The 17,658-nt window shown below is 65.2% G+C and overlaps 2 protein-coding genes across 2 annotated transcripts; one reads left to right on the top strand and one right to left on the bottom strand.

Moving 5' to 3' along the window:
• The first annotated feature begins 1,492 nt into the window (after positions 1-1,492).
• On the top strand, positions 1,493-8,968 carry CHLRE_17g720450v5 (uncharacterized protein). The gene is made up of 18 exons (XM_001697144.2): positions 1,493-1,823; positions 1,896-1,921; positions 2,041-2,076; positions 2,250-2,411; positions 2,756-3,109; positions 3,295-3,540; positions 3,672-3,941; positions 4,093-4,209; positions 4,518-4,739; positions 4,980-5,171; positions 5,329-5,499; positions 5,658-5,798; positions 6,015-6,185; positions 6,480-6,645; positions 6,849-6,907; positions 7,096-7,424; positions 7,602-7,734; positions 7,921-8,968. The coding sequence occupies exons 1-18, from the start codon at positions 1,817-1,819 to the stop codon at positions 8,107-8,109; spliced, it is 2,991 nt and encodes a 996-aa protein (XP_001697196.2). The 5' UTR covers positions 1,493-1,816; the 3' UTR covers positions 8,110-8,968.
• A 106-nt stretch (positions 8,969-9,074) lies between these two features.
• Positions 9,075-17,276, bottom strand: CHLRE_17g720400v5 (uncharacterized protein). The gene is made up of 9 exons (XM_001697054.2): positions 16,243-17,276; positions 15,802-16,040; positions 15,528-15,578; positions 14,920-15,378; positions 14,502-14,738; positions 13,231-14,314; positions 12,947-13,111; positions 12,490-12,782; positions 9,075-12,262 (listed from the first exon to the last, which is right to left on the bottom strand). Exons 1-9 carry the CDS (start codon positions 16,787-16,789, stop codon positions 11,282-11,284), a joined length of 4,056 nt encoding a protein of 1,351 aa, XP_001697106.2. The 5' UTR covers positions 16,790-17,276; the 3' UTR covers positions 9,075-11,281.
• Positions 17,277-17,658: the final 382 nt, after the last annotated feature.

The following is a 17,658-nucleotide window of genomic DNA, read 5'->3' as shown; positions in this document are numbered from 1 at the left end:
CGTCAAGCTGCACTGCTGCAGCATGCATGTGGACGGCACGTGGAGCTGCACGACAAATGGGAGCACTGGGAGCGCCCCACGCCGCTTTGCCTGCTGTGCATGAAGGGCGGTGACGAATGCGGAGCTAGTGCACAACACAGCGGTGAGCAAGGCAATGCTGCAGCGCGAGGGGCCCATTTGCCCTGTGTCACGGCTGCTGCCTGTCCGCAGTGGGGCGCACACACTCATGCAGGGAGTGTGGCCAGGCAGCCGGCCAGGCGGTGAGAATGCGTGACCCGGATGTGCAGGCGGCACGCAACAAGCCTTGTTATTGAGAATGCTTGACCATGCCTGGGCTGCTGCTGCACCAGTACTACGGCGCGCCCCGGCCGCAGTGCCTGTCCCGCCAGCATTTGTGAGTAATGACAGGTGGCGACGACGGTGGCGCCCCGACAGGTGCGGCGGCGGAGCTGCTTAGTCAGGTGGCGGGCAGAATCCTGCCGTGGTAGTGGCGGCATACTGGCGTGCAATGATGGCAGTACCTGTCACAGCACGGCAGCAAGCGGCGGTCGGAGACTGTGCGGCTGTGAGAGGCAGAGCAGCAAGCACTGTATGCAAAGGAAGGTCGGGTGGGTACGGTAGGGGATGGATGGGGGCGGACATCCGAGTTTCGGCTCACACCGTGCGTGTCCTCTGCCCCTACATGGTATCTGACAAGCCGGCGGACTCGAGTCGCAGCGTATGTTTCGGTGTAAAGCTTGGTCGCCTTCTGCGCCAGGGGTGCCCCGTGGTGGGCGCCCCTGTCCAGTGCGGACTCTATGCAACTGCACGAAGAAGATGGGTTGCTGAGCCCATGTGCCGCCGCTGTTGTGCCGCCGCTAGGTGCTGGCTTACACCTGAAGGACACCGTATCCACCCCTCCACACGCATACTAGCTATCCGTTGAGCTCGATCCCACTCCGGTCACTACATGTTGGAGTTGGGGCAGGTAAAGTTGTAGCAAATCCGTTCGGGCAGCTTGCAATGTTGCGTGGCATGTGGCACCCCGCCAACAGCGGTGCTGCGGTTGGGATCAGGGGATCTGCTACGGCAACTAAAGTCAGTATGAATTACGAAGAACGACAGGACCGGCGCATGGCAAGGCTTGCCTGTGCCATTCAGTCGCGCCCTTGAGCGCACGGGTGCATACGCATAACGATGTGCCCGGTAGCGGAGTTATACCAGAACGGTGATGGCGCATGTCAACGTGCATACGTGGGGTGCGCACCGCCGGCTCTTGCGTGCATTCTGGCGCTCGCGTGTTACAGCAGCGTGGCGTCTGGCTGTGTCTGGTATAGGGTGGTAGTGACACCCGGGGACTTTATAGTTTGGCGGGCAATTGTATGTACCAGGGGCCAAGTTGGCTGTCTGTCGGGGGAAGCGGGGCTTGGCGAGTCTTGTGCGTGGTCAAAGAGCGGGAATGGGGGATCCCATGCAACCTGTCGCTTGACCTTGGGCCCTGCATCCACCATTCGGTATATCAGGCAGCGCTTGCACAAGTTGCAAGCGAGTCATACAATAAGGGTTCACAGAGACACAGAATCGACGTCTAGACCGGTCCTCTTCCTTAGCTTGGACCGCACACATATACATAGGCCTGATAGTGCTAGCTCTGTTCAACAGTCATACCTAGTCCAAAATGCTTCTGCGCGGGGCCAGCTTTGCCCCGGCTGGGCACAGCCGGAGCCTCGCCGGCCCAGCCTTCGTTTCTGCACGTCAACAATCATTGTTGAAACTTCGTTCAGCGTCTGCCACCCATGGACCATGCCCGCAGCTTGCTGCTGGCGCTCGCAGGGGCATGACAGGTGCGCACAGGGCGACAGGCTACTGCACGTTTTCTTGGGCCTGACGGTTCGCCATGTCTGTCGCTTATGCAGCTGGAGCCGGAGCCAAGGAGAACCAGGTATGAACGCGCGCGCACAGAAAGGATAATAGGGGTGTTGAGTCTGCGTCCGCAGCTCGTCTGTATTGTGCTGACCGGGGTGCTGCGTTCCTTTAACTTGCTGCTTGCCATGCTTTCAGATGTTCTCGTCGGGAAGCGCGAACCCGGACGCGCTGGTAAGCAAAAGAACATGCAATTCCGTTGCCCGGGCTGGCCACTCCAGATGCCGCTCATGCGGCAACACTCTGTTATGCGCTTATTATGGCGTTGTTAACTCAATATCCATTTGGGCGGCCAGGTAACGTGGCGCTTCTGACAAACAACCTGGTGGCTGTGTACACACGCGCAGGAGCTGGCCGCGACAAAGAAAAACTTGCGTGATGCGCTGGCGAAGGTGGAGATTCTTACCGAGCAGGTGGCAATTGTCGACGAGCTGACCGTGCAGATGAAGGAGCAAGACGAGTTAATCGGCGAGCTGGAACTCCTCATTCGCAGCGACAAGGAAAAGCAGGTAGGACGGATGGCAAGCTGCGTGAAAAGCCGCATGCTCGGGTCGGGTCACCCCGGTCAAGCAGCTCGGGTGTTGCGCGCCGTCCAAACCCACCAGCGCCGATGCGCTGACCGCGGGGCACCCCGCTGATAGACGCCACGTCAGAAGCCTCAGAACTCACATGGATCCCTGAAAAACCTAATGCGAGCTGAACTCAACGAGGCTGCAGACCACTCGAATATCCCACAGAGTCGTGTCAGCTCTGGCCCCAGTAGTGCGGCCGTGGTCCGGTTGTCAAGTGTGTGTCCTTGCGCGCCATACGCACGATCTTCCGATCAATGTCATCTTTAATCGCATGCCCTCAGGACGCGGAGCGGGAGGCACTGAATAAGCAGCTGGAGGCTGTGAAGGAGCAGCTGGAGGCCACCTCGAAGGAGCTGGAGGAGGCCACCGCCAAGCTAGGGGCCATGCCCGACATCGCCAGCCTGCAGCAGCAGGTGGAGAGGCTGCGCGATGCTGAGGCGAAGCTAGAAGAGGCACAGCCGCAGCTGGCGAGGCTGGCGGAGCTGGATTCGCTGGAGAAGCAGGTGGCGGAGCTGACGGCCAAGGTGGTGGCGGAGGGCGCCACGCGTGAGCAGCTGGTGCAGGACCTGGAGGAGGCACGGGAGGAGCTAGCGGCGGCGCAGGGCGCAGCGGCGGTGGCACGCAAGGATGCCCAGGTGCGAAAACGTGTGGCCAGCATAGGAGGACCGCCATGTTGTCGTTAATTCGAGTGGCTGTGGAAACGGCAATGCGGTGACCCGCCTCACTACAACGGCCGCCCGCTGGTCGTCAACCTTCTACCTGGGCTTTGTGCGCGGGTATTGAGGCTGACATCGCCCTCTCTTGTCCGCTGGACCTGCAGGAAGCGCAGGAGGCGCTGGGAAAGAAAGTGGAGGAGCTGGCGGCCATTGAGGCGGACGTGGAAAACATGCGGAAAACCATGAGCAAGGGCGGGAAGAAGGGCCGCAAGCAGGGCGTGCCAGCGGCCAAGGGGGCAGCTAAGGGCTTTGCCCAGCCTGTGGTGCCCACGCCAAACCCGGCTACGGCCACGCCCACAAAGGCGGATGCGGGCGCTGAACATCTACGGGATGAGCTGAAGCAGGCGCAGGTGCGCATGTCTGCGTCATGTTGCCGGATGCTAGTGCGGCTAGCATAGGACAGGCTCAACATACCGCCCGTGCTCGGTTTCCAGCTTGGCACCCATCAACTCGTGGGCGCGCCTTGCCCCGCCCCGCGCAGACGGAGCTGGAGCAGCTGCAGGGCACGCTGGAGGAGCGCGAGGCGCAGCTGCAGGCGGCGCAGAGCGCTGTGGAGTTCCTGACCAGCCAGTGCAAGGAGCAGGAGTTGCACCTGGCCGACCTGCAGGCCAAGCTGGACGCCAGCGGCAAGGAGCTGGAGGCGCGGCTGCGCACGGAGCAGGAGCTGCAGCAGCTGGTGTCGTCGCTGACGGTGCGGCTGAAGGCGGAGGCGAATGACAAGGAGCAGGCCCTGGTGGCGCTGCGGCGGCAGGTGGGCGGGCTGGAAGGGTTGGGGCCGATGGTGACTGATGATGGCGGTCCGGGCAAGTAGATGCGAAGGTCTTGGGGCGCTTAGATCGGGGCCCAGCATGGCAGTTTATGTGACTGACTAACGCTCACGCTTTGCGCGACCCTATACACAGCTTGACGGCGCGTCGGGCGACCGCAGCTCGCTGGTGCAGGAGCGCGACTCCCTGGCGCAGGAGGTGGAGATTCTGCGGAGTAGCATGCGGGACATGGAGGACCGCCGCCAGCTGCAGGTGTGGGCGGGCTGGGCGGTAGCCGTCCATTGCAAGTCGGAGCGATGCGAACAACAGAGGAGCAGTCTCATGGCGCAATCTGCGGGGCGGGCTTAGGTTAGGGTGTCAGGCAGCGGATGCAAGGGCGGATGCTTAACAGCTTGCTGGGCGGTGCTCACTTTGTGGACTCTTTGTTTCTGGCGGACGGAGCACGCTGGCACGCCAAGCGGTAGGGCGATGATGCACAGGCAGCCGTGCTCATGGCCTCAGTGGATACGCATGCGAAGGGGAATGTTGCCCTCACCTCCTAGTCACCATCAACCCGACAGGACATGGCCATTGGCGAGCTGGACGTCAGCCTGAACGACCTGCGCGTGGAGGTGGAGACGGCGCAGCAGCTCAAACTGGACCTGGCAATCCTGGCAGAGGCCTTCAGCGCAAAGGAGGCGGAGCTGGAGGCGGTGGCCGCGCGGCTGGAGGGAGCGGACGAGCGTGAGGCGGAGCTGCAGGCGCAGGTGGAGGCGGCGGAGGACGTCATGAGCGGGCTCAAGGTGCGTTTGGCGCGGGGTTGGGGATGGGATGGGGGTACGAGCCTGGCTGCATGGACACAACGGGCTGACGGAGTAGTGTGGCGGGTACAAGATCGCGGCTATGCTGAGGGGTTGGGTTGCTGTTTGCAAGCGCGGATGGTGGGAAATGGCGAACCGCTTGGGTGGCGTTTGCGGCACAAGGCTGGGTGTGGCGTCACTGGCATTGTGGCGTCATGCCGCCGTGGCCATCCCGCCGCGCAGACCGCGCTGACGGACCTCCAGGCTTCCAGCACGGAGATGGCGGAGCGCTTTGAGACGCTGGAGGCCACGCTGCGGGCGCGCGGCGAGGCTCTGGCGGAGGCAGAGGCGCGCGCCGAGGAGGCGGCACGCAAGCTGGCGGAGGCACAGGAGCAGGTGGCGGGGCTGCAGGACCAGCTCAGCGCGAACACCGAGGTGCGACGGGGAGGCGGCGGTGTGAGGGAAACGGGGGTTAGGAGGAAGGGCCCAACTCACCATGTGTGGAGTGCGCAAGGGCGGAACCTCGCTCGGCTGCAGCGGCCATGGACTGACGCTTCGGAGTTGTCGCTTGCGTATGTGTGTGGTGGCGCAGACGCTCTCGGAGACGGCGTCCGCGCTGTCGGAGGCGCAGGCGGCGGAGGCGAGCCAGCGCATGGCGGCGCAGACGCTGAGTGAGCGGCTGGCGGCGGAGCAGGCGGCGGTCATCAAACAGACTAAGGACGTGGAGGCGCTGCGGGAGCAGGTGTCGATGCTGAACGAGCAGGTGTGCATGCCGGCTGGACGCGAGTTGGGGGGTCGGGCTTGCGGGCGAAAACTCCTCACTCGTGAGGGCCGGGGAGCGGAATTCAGGGGCGGTGTAGGCGGCAGGTTATGACCATTGAACCGCGAACGCGTGTCCGTGTTATTGTGCCCGCTGCGCAGATTGCATTCCTTTCCGGGAGCGACAGCAGCATCCGCAAGCTGCAGGACGCGCTGCGCCGCTCCGACGGCGAGCTGGCGGAGCTGCGCGGAGAGCTGGCGGCGGCCAAGGGCGAGTCGGCGGCGGCGCGGACGCAGGCGGCGGTGAGCGCGAAGGGCATGGGGTAGAGCATGAGCGCGGGAAGCGGCGGAGCGCTGCTGACGTGTGTTGGGCGTCACCGTGCCAGCGTGTTAGGTGCTGTGATGCTTGCGCTGTTGGGGCTGGCGCAGAGGAAGGAGCCAGTGGAGGAGAGATAAAATGTGTGGCATTGGCGCGGCAGGCCAGGGCCCTTACATTGTGCGTTTGCTTGGGTTGCGCAGGAGCTGAGCCGATTGCGTGAGGAGCTTGAGGACGCTACGGAGCAGCTAGCCGGCAAGGAGGCGGCGCTGGTGCTGGCGCGGCGAGCTGCGGAGGCGGCGGAGGCGGAGATGCGGAACGCCAAGCGGCAGGTGGAGAACTCCACGGCGGAGGTGCTGACCATGCGGACACAGGTACGGGCGAGCGGGCTCCTTAGCCACTCGGACGAGCGGGGATGGGCTTGCTCCCTGAGGCGAGGCTGCGTGCTGCACGTGGTGGCAGCTGGCCCTGGCCGAGCTGTCTGCCGCTGTCGACACGCTACCGCGCAGTACAAGCGCTACCGCACACAAGGGGATATTTCCGGGTTACCTTACTGGCAGCGGGTGCGTGATCGGACGATTCAGAACGCAACGCACACCTGCCGCTACCCGGTGCCCCTGGGCTGTGACGGAAACATCCCTTTTGCCGCCGCACGCGCGCTGCTGCAGATCGGGCACCTGAACAACGAGCTGACGGCAGTGCGCCAGGACCGCGACGCCGCCAGCCGCGCCGAGTTTGAGAGCTTGCGGCAGCTGCAGCTGGAGCTGGCCACGGAGGCGCAGGCCACCCTGGAGCTGCTCAACAAGGCGGAGAGCCTCGCCATCATGACGTCGGGTGAGGGCGGCGGCGCGGATGCGGCTGGCTGGCTGGCTGGCTGGGGCGCGTGGGGGCATGATTATAGCGATGGTGTGCTTGGGATGTTGATGTTGTGCGCGTTGTGGGGGGGAAGCTGGTTGGGCGCAGAGGGTGCAGGCAGGGCTAGTCGCGGGGCGTAGCACCGCACTCATACAGCCCATTGTCGGCATCCTCCCGCGCAGAGCAAGGAGGCGTATCGATGACGGCGGACGTCAACACGGCAATACTGCAGGCGCGCAATGTAAGTGGCCGCCGGAGTCAGCTGCTGCCTGGCCAATGCATCTGGCGAGCACGTACACGCCAGTTGTCCGTTTTCAAACCGTGCTGCACATACACACACACACACATACACACACATCAACCCTTCTGGGCCTGATCTTGCCGCCCTGCGTGCTGCTTTTGCTGTTTCCGCCCACTTCCCTCCCACAGGAGCTGGACGTGCAGACGGAGCTGTGGGAGTCGGAGCGGCAGCGCTCGGCGCAGCTGGAGAAGGAGGTGACGGCGTTGCAGGAGCAGCTGCGCGCGGCGGCGCTGGGGCGGCGGCTGGGCCCTGGCGACGAGGTGGGCACCGCGGGCTCGCTGTCGGGCACGCTCACGGCGGCCTTCAACAGCGCACGTGGCAGCGTGGGCGGCCCCGGCGGCCCCGGCGTGCCGGGCAGTGTGCGGGAGCTTGAGACCGCCAACCTGCGGCTGCTGGAGGACCTTAACGCCTCTAAGAACGGCGCGCTAGCAGCCAAGGCGGAGGCGGAGGCGCTGCAGTGAGTGCCGCTGCGTGCTAGCGACAGAGGCCTGGGTGCGGGTGTGGATTGCGGGTGTGGTGCGCCGGGGGGGAGGTAGGCCAGGCGCGGACCAGTGCGCTTTGTGTGACTGAGTTGCCAGGTGTGGGTGATGGTGGTTGTGCTGACTGAGTCGTGTGTTGTGTGGCGGCGCTGCAGGACGCGTGTGGCCTTCCTGGAGCGGGAGCTGCGCTCGCGGGACGCGCTCATCACCGACCTGCGCAGCAACAGCGTCAACCGCGGCGGCAGCCGGCAGGTGGACAACCTGGTCAACCAGCTCAAGGCGCTGCAGGTGCGGACGGCTGGGGGAGGGGCTGCTGGCATGGCGGCCCGTGGAGTGCGGGCGGACGGGTGGGCTGCAGGCGTGGCAGAGGGGGTATTCGACGGACTGCGCGAGAGCGGTCAGCAGTGCGGTGGAAACCTGGCTGGCTGGTTCCTGACCTGTGGTCCGCTTGTGACCCTGTGTTGCTGCGCGCAGGAGGAGAACACCAAGCTCAAGCAGGCGGCGGCGCGGCAGCAGCAGCTGCTCAACCAGACCAAGAAGTTCTTTGAAAAGAAGATCTCACCCGCCGCCACCACCAACGGCACCGGCGACATCACCGTGGGTGCTGGCGCGGGAGCTGGGCGGAAACCCGGCGGCAACAGCCCAGGCCGCAACGGCCTCTGATCCCGCCGGCACAGCGCAGCACAAGAGCTGTAAGAGAGGCGGTGTGTTGAAGTGGTGTGGGTGCATTTGTGTGGAGTGAGGCTGCGTGAGAGGAGTGAATGGTATTGTGTTACAAGGATGTTTTCTTCGTGTGGAAAGGGCCGCACTGAAGGTGTGAAGTGGCTGGCGCGCGCTAGCGGCCCTGTCCTGATAGGTGACGCGCACCCCTTCAGCAATGGCCCACGCACTGTCCCGCGCGCAGCGTAGCGTTTGACACGTGTCCATCTACCTATTTGGCTTGGACCCTCTGGGGGATAGGTATGTACCTGTGTGGTACTATACAGGCGCTCGCATCGCCAACAACGCTGGGACTGCAGGACCCAGGCAGCGCTGATGCCACGTCTGCCGCTAATTTTGTGCATGAGAGATTTTTGCGCGTCATAGGTCAGACACTTTGCACCTCCGTGAGTGTGAGGTGTTGCGAGGTAGTGGCGGGTAGATACGCGGTTACGGCTATGCGCTGACATCTCCTAATGTGTGTTAGCCGCGCCGGATTGAGGATCGTAGGCGTTCCTATTCTAGGGGCGGAATCCCGACACATTGATTGCTGGGAGGCGAACGCTGCGACAGTGACGGGGTGCCCAACACGGAGGCATCGGCATTCGTGTGGAGCCGTTAGAGAAGGGGTCTCAGGCCTGGTGGGGTCCTGATGATGCCAGTATGATTAGGCAGGAGAGTAGATGGCGCCACGATCCTGCACAAGGACTCGAGTTGCGGGCGCGCATATGGAGGAGAGCCCCGTGTGCAACAACAACAACCTGTGACTGGTGCAGCTGTGTATAATCTGTGTGAATGTCGCGTCGTATATGTTATGGATGCGGATTACAATTGAAGGGACAACCCGACAAGCGGGGGCACGCCGTACCCACGCCGCGAAGGGCCATCTGCGACCCAGAGAAACAACACCCGCCCCCTGGTTGGCTGCCGACCTTCATAGTGTTACGCACATGAGTCGAAGCCAAGCCGAAGCCCGCCAAAGCCCCACCGCCACGTAACACCCCTCATCTCGTTTAGGTCTTTTGGCGGCAGCACCAACGCACAACAAGGCGCGACAGGCCAGAGGTCTGCCGACATCCCCATCAAACGCAAGCACCACACATTTTCTCGACGGCGTCACAGACGCGCAATGCCTTGGCCCGGAGGCCCATGTCCTGAAACGTCGGTGCCGAGGCACCACAAAGGGAAACCGAGCCGGAAACTGACCAAACCACCAGTACACCACAACACCTCGCCACGGGCACACCGCCCTCCACCCGCCCCACCAGCGAACTAGACCGACCCGACAAACAGGCACGCGCGCGCCCGGAGGCGAACAGGCGCACCAGCCGCCCGGGCGCCCGGGCAACAGCCGCCCAGGCACTCACAACCCGACACCCGGGACTACCCGACCAGCGTCATCTGCTGCCTAACGGTCCCTGAACCGCCATGCTACGAACGGCACCCGCAACCTAACTATCTGCTGAGCCAGCAAGGCCGCCGGTGGAGACGACGGCGGGCCAGGCGGCACGAGGAGAGGCGCCGAGGAGCACCACGGAACATCGAAGCTTGCGCCGGGCCACGAGCGACCACCAGGGCCACCCGTAACCTGCACACACGAAACCAAAAAGCGACCACAGAGCAGAACGAGCGCGGCCGGCCACCCAGACGCGGCCAGCCGCCACAGAACGCGCAATGCCGAAAGGGCGCGACGCACCCACCCAAGGCCGAAGCCATCCAAACCAAGTCGGAACCAAGTCGTAAAGCCTCACAGAGCCCGCAAAAGGCTACAAAAAGTTAGTAACGAAAGCCAAAGCCGCCAACGAAAATGTTGTGCGCTCCCTCACGAGCCGAGGCTCGTAAGGCTAGGGGCTGAGCCCTAGAGGCTTGTAGTTATAGGACTACTACTACTACTAGTCAAGTTATGGCCTGCTTGCCACATGAAAGGTTGGCTCTTCCTCTCAAGGTGAAAGTGGGCTATGCCGCCAAGCCAACCTGGAACAATGCCTGAGGCCGAAGGTTTCGAAACTACCTCATCTCCCGGACGTAGTAACGGTCGGTTCGTACAGGCACCGGCCGCCATGCGTCAGCCGCGTCCCGCTGTCAAGCACAAGCACCAGCAGGCAACACACCAAAGTACCAAACACCGTGCCACGCTATGCTCGCCAGCAAAGACCGCAAACCAGACACCGGCAGGTCTCAACCTGCGCGCCGGTACCGCTTCTAGGGCTGCGCTGCGCTCTCCTCCACATGGCCTTGCCTGTCCCCTCTGCTACGCACATGCACGCCGCCACTGCTGGGCCCAGGCCCTGCGCCGCCGCCAGGCCCTGTGTCGCCGCCGCCGCCGCAGTCGCCAGACCCTGCGCCGCCGCCGTGGCCTGCGCCCCTGCGCCGCCGCCGCAGCTGCCAGTGCCAGCCCCGCCGCCAGAACTGCAAGAGCGGCAGCTATCCGGAAACACATGGCGAGAGTGAGGACACGGCGCTTACAGCGAGGGCCGCGAGTGGCCCGCCATTTGGGGATAATGCCCCGCAGCGCCTATCCGGTGGCGAGGGTGCTGCAAAGCCCAAAGCGTCACTGAGTGAGCGAGTATGACAGGCGGTCCCTTCCCGGGTTCATGGGCCACTCCCCTGACCACCAATTTCTGTGCACAAAGCATTCGCCAGTCACCCAGTGCTGCACCCTACGACCCCCAACCACCTGCACAGCGATCCGGCATACACACTGTGCCTCTTCTCCCGTCTTTATCAGGACCCACGTTCGGCCCACATGTCTCTCTGCTTAATGCCATATACTCTCAATCTCTCATGGTACACATTCGCCCCGCGAACTTGATAAACAAAACATGTGACGAGTCTTCCTATCATCTGCCTGCAGCGCTGCTATTGGACCGTATCAGACGAGCCACTGTCCTCTGATCTTCATGTATCAACCGGCCTTGTGAAGCCGTACTTCGGTTCACCAGGCCAACAACACCTCGTGCCACGAAGGGCAAACGCAAAGGCTAGCACCTTCCGACCGGTTCGCTCCATCCCGCACACACGTTTCATGTCACAACAATGCACCACCCTAATGCTTTACCGCAGCGAGCAACTCAATCGCGTGAGTGGCGTGCAGGCAACCTGATCACGTGCGACACCTTCATGCCACACAACCCACTCAGAGCGCCATGACACCGGGCGGCGGCTTCACAGCCGCCGCCGCCGCCGCCGCCGCCAGCAGGCGCCCGCGCCCGCGCCGGCGCCGCATGCGCGATGCGCCGCCCAAGCCGCAGCCGCTGCCGTCGTCGCAAACGGCACCAGCAAGCATACCGCAGCAGCCGGCGCCCGACAGGGGTCCTAGCCGTATGCCGCCGTGCCACCCGCGGCCACCGCAGCACAGCGCCGTGGACAGGCCGCCGCAGCCGTGCGCCACCGCCGCGCCCGCCGACACGTCGCGAGGACCTGCCACACGCACAAAGCCCTGCTCGGTGCTGGCGCTGCGGCTGGCTCTGCCTGCGGCCTCGCCCGCGTCCGGCCCGTGCTCGGGCTTGTGGTCGTCGTGCCCGTGCTCGTGGCCGTGATCATGATCATGCGTATGGTCGTGGAGCTCTTGGTTGCTGTGATCATGGTGGTGGCCGTGGTCGTGGTCGTGCTGGCTGCAGCACTCCACATGCGCCGCACTGCCGTTGCCATCCACGCCCATCGCCTTGTCCGCACCGTGGTCGTGGCCGTGGTGGTGGTGGTGGTCGTGGTCGTGGTCGTGCGCATGCGAGTGGCTGTGATCATGGCGGTGGCCGTGGTCGTGCGAGTGCCCGCCGCAGCAGCCGTGGCCGTGGCTATGTCCGTGGCTGTGGCCGTGTCCGTCCGGTGCGTCTGACATGAGCTCACACAGCCCCTTCCACACCGCCACAGCGCCAGCGAGCATGCCGCCACTGCTGCCACGCCTGCTGCCGCCGTTGCCAGCCTCACTGGCCGCCTGCTGCTGCTGCTGTTCGTCATCCGTGGGCAGTAGCAGCCGCAGGCTGTTAAGTGCTACAGCAAGCGTGGAGCCTTCGTGAAGCGTCACAGCCAGCCACAGCGGGAAGAACCCCGCCACGGTGGGCAGCGTGGCCGCGGCCATGGCTACCAGCGCCAGCGTCAGGTTCTGGCGTACCACCACCTGTGGGGGCAAACGGGAAAACGTGCGGGTGCTCAAACGGAAGACAGCGGCAGGCAGGCAGCGGTGACGAGATAGCAAACATTGGCGACCTGCAGCCGCGCCTGCTTCACGCCGCAGCGTTTGAGTGGAAGCAGAGCCGTCGCGCAGTTGCCCTCGCGCAGTGCCTTGCTGCTGCACAGGAGGCTGCTAGCGCGCAATGTGCCAGTCGCCGGTCGCCAGTCGCGCACCTGGGTGCTGTGTGCGGAGCGCAGCAGCCACGGCAGCGCTGCCGCGCCCTGGCCGTTGAGCACGATCACGTCGCTCGCCGCCGCCACCAGGTCGCGAGGCGAGGACGCCACCGCCACGCCCACGCGCGCCGCCGCCAGTGCCGGCGCGTCGTTGATGCCGTCACCCATCATCAACACGTGTCCGCCCGAGCCGCTAGGGGCGCTGGCGCTGGCGGCAATGGTGGTGCCGACGGTAGTGGTGGTGGCCTTGGTGCTGGCGGTTGTGTCAGCGCTACGGCTGCCACGGCTCCGGCCTGTGGAGCAGGGCACGGGAGGATGGGCAGGGGACATATACTAGATATTGGATGCACACAGCACGGTTCGTTGGGCCCGAGCAGGTTCAAGGCGTGCGGCGTACCGTATACAGCACAAGGTTGAAGTTGCCCAAGTATCGTAATCCGGCGCCGCTGCGCCTCACCTGCCGCCTTCGCCTCCGCCTTGGCCGCGGCCGCCGCCGCCGCCGCGCCACTCTGCGCCTGCTCCGCCTGCACGAACGCCAGTTTGTCGGCTGGCAACATGGCGGAGCGGAAGTGGCTGATGCCGACACCCGCCGCCACAGCCGCCGCCACAGTGGGGTTGTCGCCTGCGCAGTAAGCTCAGGTTCAGCTACCGTATGAAGCTATAGCGTGTGCTGAATTTAGCATGAGTCGAACACACACGGTGCAGTAGCCCACTCTCGGCCCCGTGCAAACCGCCGCTCACCTGTTAGCATGACAACGCGCTTGGCCGCCGCCACCTCCGGCGTCGCGCCCGCCGCCGTGCCGCCGCGCCGCCAGCTGCCGTCCTGCAGCGCCGCCACCGCCTCCGCCACACCAGGCCGCACCACGTCCTCGAAGCTAAACACCGCCACGCGCGCCTCCCCCGCCGCCTCCGCAGCGCCGCCTGCACCGGTACCTCCACCGCCGCCGCGCGGCGACACAACCGGCGCCATGACCAGCACGCTGATGGCCTTCGCGGCATCCGCCGGCGCCGGCGCCCCGCTGGAGTCGATGCTGCACACGCTCATGCTGCCGCTGGAGCCCGAAAGGAACCACCGCAGCCGCCGCGCCGCCAGGCTGCCCTCGCCGCCCAGCGCCGCAACCGCGAAGTCCGCCGAGCCGAATGATACAGCAAACGAGCGGCCAGCAGCCGCCCAAGCCGCGGCGGCGGCAGGAGCCGCCGCCGCTGCGGCCTCCGCGGCGGGGGCGCCAGCGCTGCCGCGCAGGCGGCACACGCCGCGCACGCCCGAGCCCGCCACCACCTCGACGCCGGAAACCGCGACGCCGCGAGCCAGGCGGCCGCTGGCTGACACCACCGCGCGCGACACGGGATGTGTGGACGCTCGCGACAGCGCCGCCGCGCAGCGCGCCGCAAGCTCGGCCCAGTCCGCCTCCGCCAGCGGCGGCGGCGGCGGCGCCTCTTCCAGGTCCGAGCCCGACGTCGGAGACTCGAGGCTGGCGCTGAGGCTGGTGCTAAGGCTGGAAGCAGCGGACAGGCCACCGCCGGCGCCTGAGGCGGCGGCGGCAGCGGCGTCGTCCGCTGCCTGCTTGATCAACGGAATCAGGGACAAGGAGCCAGCCGTGCGCGTGGCGTCGCTGGCGACAGCAGCAGCGCCGGCCTGCCCAGGTGCCGGCGCGGCGGCGGCCGCCTCGCCGTCTGCACCCGGCAGCACCGGCGGCAGCACCGGCAGCAGCAGCGCCTCTGTGAGCCGCAGCTCGCCTGTGGTGATGGTGCCGGTCTTGTCCAGCGCCACGGTGCGCACGTCCGCCAGCGCGTCCAGGGCCGAGGCGCCCTTGAGCAGCACCCCCTGTAGGGTGGGCCGAGGCAGGCAGGCAGGCAGGCAGGCGCGCAAAGATATTTAATACGCACACACAACACGGCGGTTGCGGCTCCTGACCCGCTGCGAGCCGAGCCGCCCAGCCCGACGTGCAACACAGCAGCACCGGCCCACTCGCCCACCCGCCCTTGGCGGCCGCGACGCACGCCCGACGCACCCGGCGTGTGACGGCTGCCATGGAGCACACGTACGCCAGCGGCACAAGCACCACTGCACACGGCGAGCCCGCCACCAGCACCCCCAGCGCCCGGTATAGCGCGCCGCCGGGCGCCTCCAGCAGCGGCACGCCCGCCGCCAGCAGCACCGCCAGCGCCGTCAGCGTGGCCGCCACCACGCCGCGGCTCCACAGCGCGCCCACCCGGTCCAGCAGCCGCGTCAGCTGCGGCTTGGAGGCCTGGGGAGGTCGGGGGGGGGGTGCAGGGCGCAGGGACGCAGGGATCAAGCACGAAGCGCAGGCGTGGGTGGTGGGTTGGCATGGCATTGTTTCACAGTCAGGAGTCTCGGGACTCTGGAGGACGACATGTGGTACCAGTGCAACCCCAGGTCTCAGGTCCCAGGCCCAAGCCACGCCGCACCTGCGCTTGCGCCGCCATCCGCGCCATGCGCGCCGGTGTGCTGTCCCCCGCCAGCGCCGTCACACGCAGTACCAAGGCGCCATCGTGACTCAGCGCGCCCGCCGGCAGCCACGCCCCCTCCGCCACACGCGCCGGCTGGCTCTCCCCGCTAATGTGCGCCTGCGACACGGACGCCACGCCCCACACCACCTCGCCGTCCAGCGGCAGCTGCTCGCCCGCGCGCACCAGCACCAGCTGCCCCACAGCCACCGAGTCCGCCAGCACCTCCCGGCAGCTGGACAGGTCCGGGCCCCCGCTGCTACTGCCCGTGCCGCTGCCGCCAGTGCTGCCGGTGCTACTGCCATTGATGCCGGCAGCGGCACTGGCGCCGGCCGGCACCGGCTCCAGTGCCACTAGCGTGGCCCTCTCCGGCATGGCGGCCCACAGGCGCTCCATGGAGCCCTGGGCGCGAGACGTGAACTGCGGGGGGAGCGCGGGGGAGCAGTCAGCAATGCCGTCTACGGCATATACGTGCGCCGCTGCCAGCATCCGCGCAGGCACCAACACTGCAGTGCCCACACATCCGGTGGTGCCGCCCAGGTGGCGCCACGCCAGCCCCACGTGCTCACCCGCTCCTCCAGAAAGTGCGAGATCTGGAAAAGCAGCAGCAGCAGCGCACCCTGCAACACAAAACAGGAGGCGGACGATGGCATGAGCAACATACACGGAGCATCTGGATCACGACCTGGAAACGCAGCCTCGGCGCCCGACTGTCCCAGGGCCGACTAGCGACCGTGGGTAAGTGCTCTCACCGCCCCTATTGACACCACCGCCCTGCCCAATAAAACCCAACAACCCCAGGAAAACCCGCACAACCCGCGCATCCCCCCAGCCAGCGCCCACCTCTTGCACCATGCCCAGATACAGAGTTGCCAGCACCGCCAGCGACATTAGCACGTGCGTGTCCAGCCCCCCGCCCGCCGCCAGCGCCACACTGGACACAGCCTGCGGCAGCCCCGACAAGCAGTAGGTGCCGGCCAGGCAGGCCGCCTGCAGGCCGCCCGCCGCCCGCTCGCCCAGCAGCGCCGCTAGCGGGGCCAGCCCTAGCACCAGGCTGGCCGTGAAGAACAGGATGGAGGCCACTGGGGGGGGAGGAAGACGAGGAGGGGGTGGGTTAGGTGTGGTACGGCGCATGTTACTGAGCGCCCGTTGCCGTGGAGGCTGCATAGCTGTATGGATGTTTGAGTCGTCGAGTCCAGAAGCCCTTCCGCAGGGTGGGGGTTCGGGGGAACAACCCGTCGCCGCGCAAACCAGCCCGGATCTCCCACCTCCGACCCCACTCACCCGCCATTCGCCCCGAGTGCTCGATGCGTGATGCTAGCTGCACCAGCCCCACTGCCCGCATGGCGCGTGTGGCCCAGTTGTCTGGGTAATGGTCGTGGCCGTGGCCATGGTGGTCGTGGTGGCTGTGGTCGTGGCCTCGATGCGCGTGGGAATGTCCGCGCCCGTGCTCATGCTCATCCTCGTGACTCCCTGGACCGTGCGCATGAACGGCCGGTGCTGCATGACCATGCTGATGGTGATGGTCATGTTTGTGTTCGTGTCCATTGTGGCTGTGCCCAGCCGCTGCAGCACGCGCAATGTGCCGCTGCGGCGCGTCGCCATGCGGCAACGAACGGCTGCCCCAGCCTGCGCGATCCTCTGAGCCAGCCCATTGCACTTGCGGTGCTGTGTAGCTTGGCGCGTGAGATTGATGCCGGCCTGAGGCCGAGCTCAGGGGTCCAACCGAGCCATGGCCCGAGGTCTGACGCGCTGGGACTCTGCGCCGCGCGCCCGAGCTTGCAAGCTTGCCACTGTTTCCAGATCCGCAAGACGCCGAGATACGCTCCATCGCTGATGCATCACCGCGCTTCACAGGCCATGGCGTTCTGCGCGTAAAAGCCAGAGCTGCATGTGCGCGGCCCAAACCGAATCGAGGCGGTAGGCAAGATAATAAGTATGCAGGCGAGTTGGGCACGGAAGTGTGCATGCCGACGGATGCGCGAACTTTTTTGCCAAGAGGGCTTCGCACGTCGCACGGTTGCAGTTCTTTTTCTTCAAAATCTAGGAACTCCAACCCGATGTAAGAGTGAAGGTGTGGAGCTGGGGCACGAGAATGAAATACGCAAGATACAAACGTCCTTCGGTTCTTGCGTGCCAGGGGCCGGACATGCGCTTTCCTACAATTTGTACACCTAACTGTAAATCACGGTTGCAACATCCAGTCCTAATGATGTCTCTTAACATATTATTGACAAGGGAAATGGCCCCCGGTCTCGGAACTCAATCTGGCGCGATCAGCACGCACTGGCAGTGGTGGCAAGGACAGGCACGTTGAAGAATCACTGCAAGCATAAGTATATCTTAAGCAAAGAGTCATCGCGAACCATGGTTCCTCACGACTCCCCCTTCCTGGCGCCCCTTCCGCTGCGGCGCTCCCCCCCCCTTCCCCCCGCGCCCCCCGCCCTAACCTGCCCAGCTCCCTCTAGACCAAAGAATCACTACGGTAGTGTTGACGCGGATTTTCCGCGGACGTTGACGCAGTCAATGCACCTGTCTGAGCGACGAGCTTGTACACGCGGAGGCATGACAGGGGGGGGGTCATTTTACTCAATGCTGTAAGTGGGGCGTGTTAGCCAATCTTAATGCTGAGCCATTCCTGGCCCAACACGAGAGCTGTACCTAGCCATGCGCCAGGTGTCTCCTGTGACGGCCATCCCC

Source organism: Chlamydomonas reinhardtii, chromosome 17 (assembly GCF_000002595.2).
Source record: "Chlamydomonas reinhardtii strain CC-503 cw92 mt+ chromosome 17, whole genome shotgun sequence".
NCBI lineage: Eukaryota > Viridiplantae > Chlorophyta > Chlorophyceae > Chlamydomonadales > Chlamydomonadaceae > Chlamydomonas > Chlamydomonas reinhardtii.
Note: the sequence above shows the minus strand (reverse complement) of the source record. Positions and strands in the feature narration are given on the sequence as shown.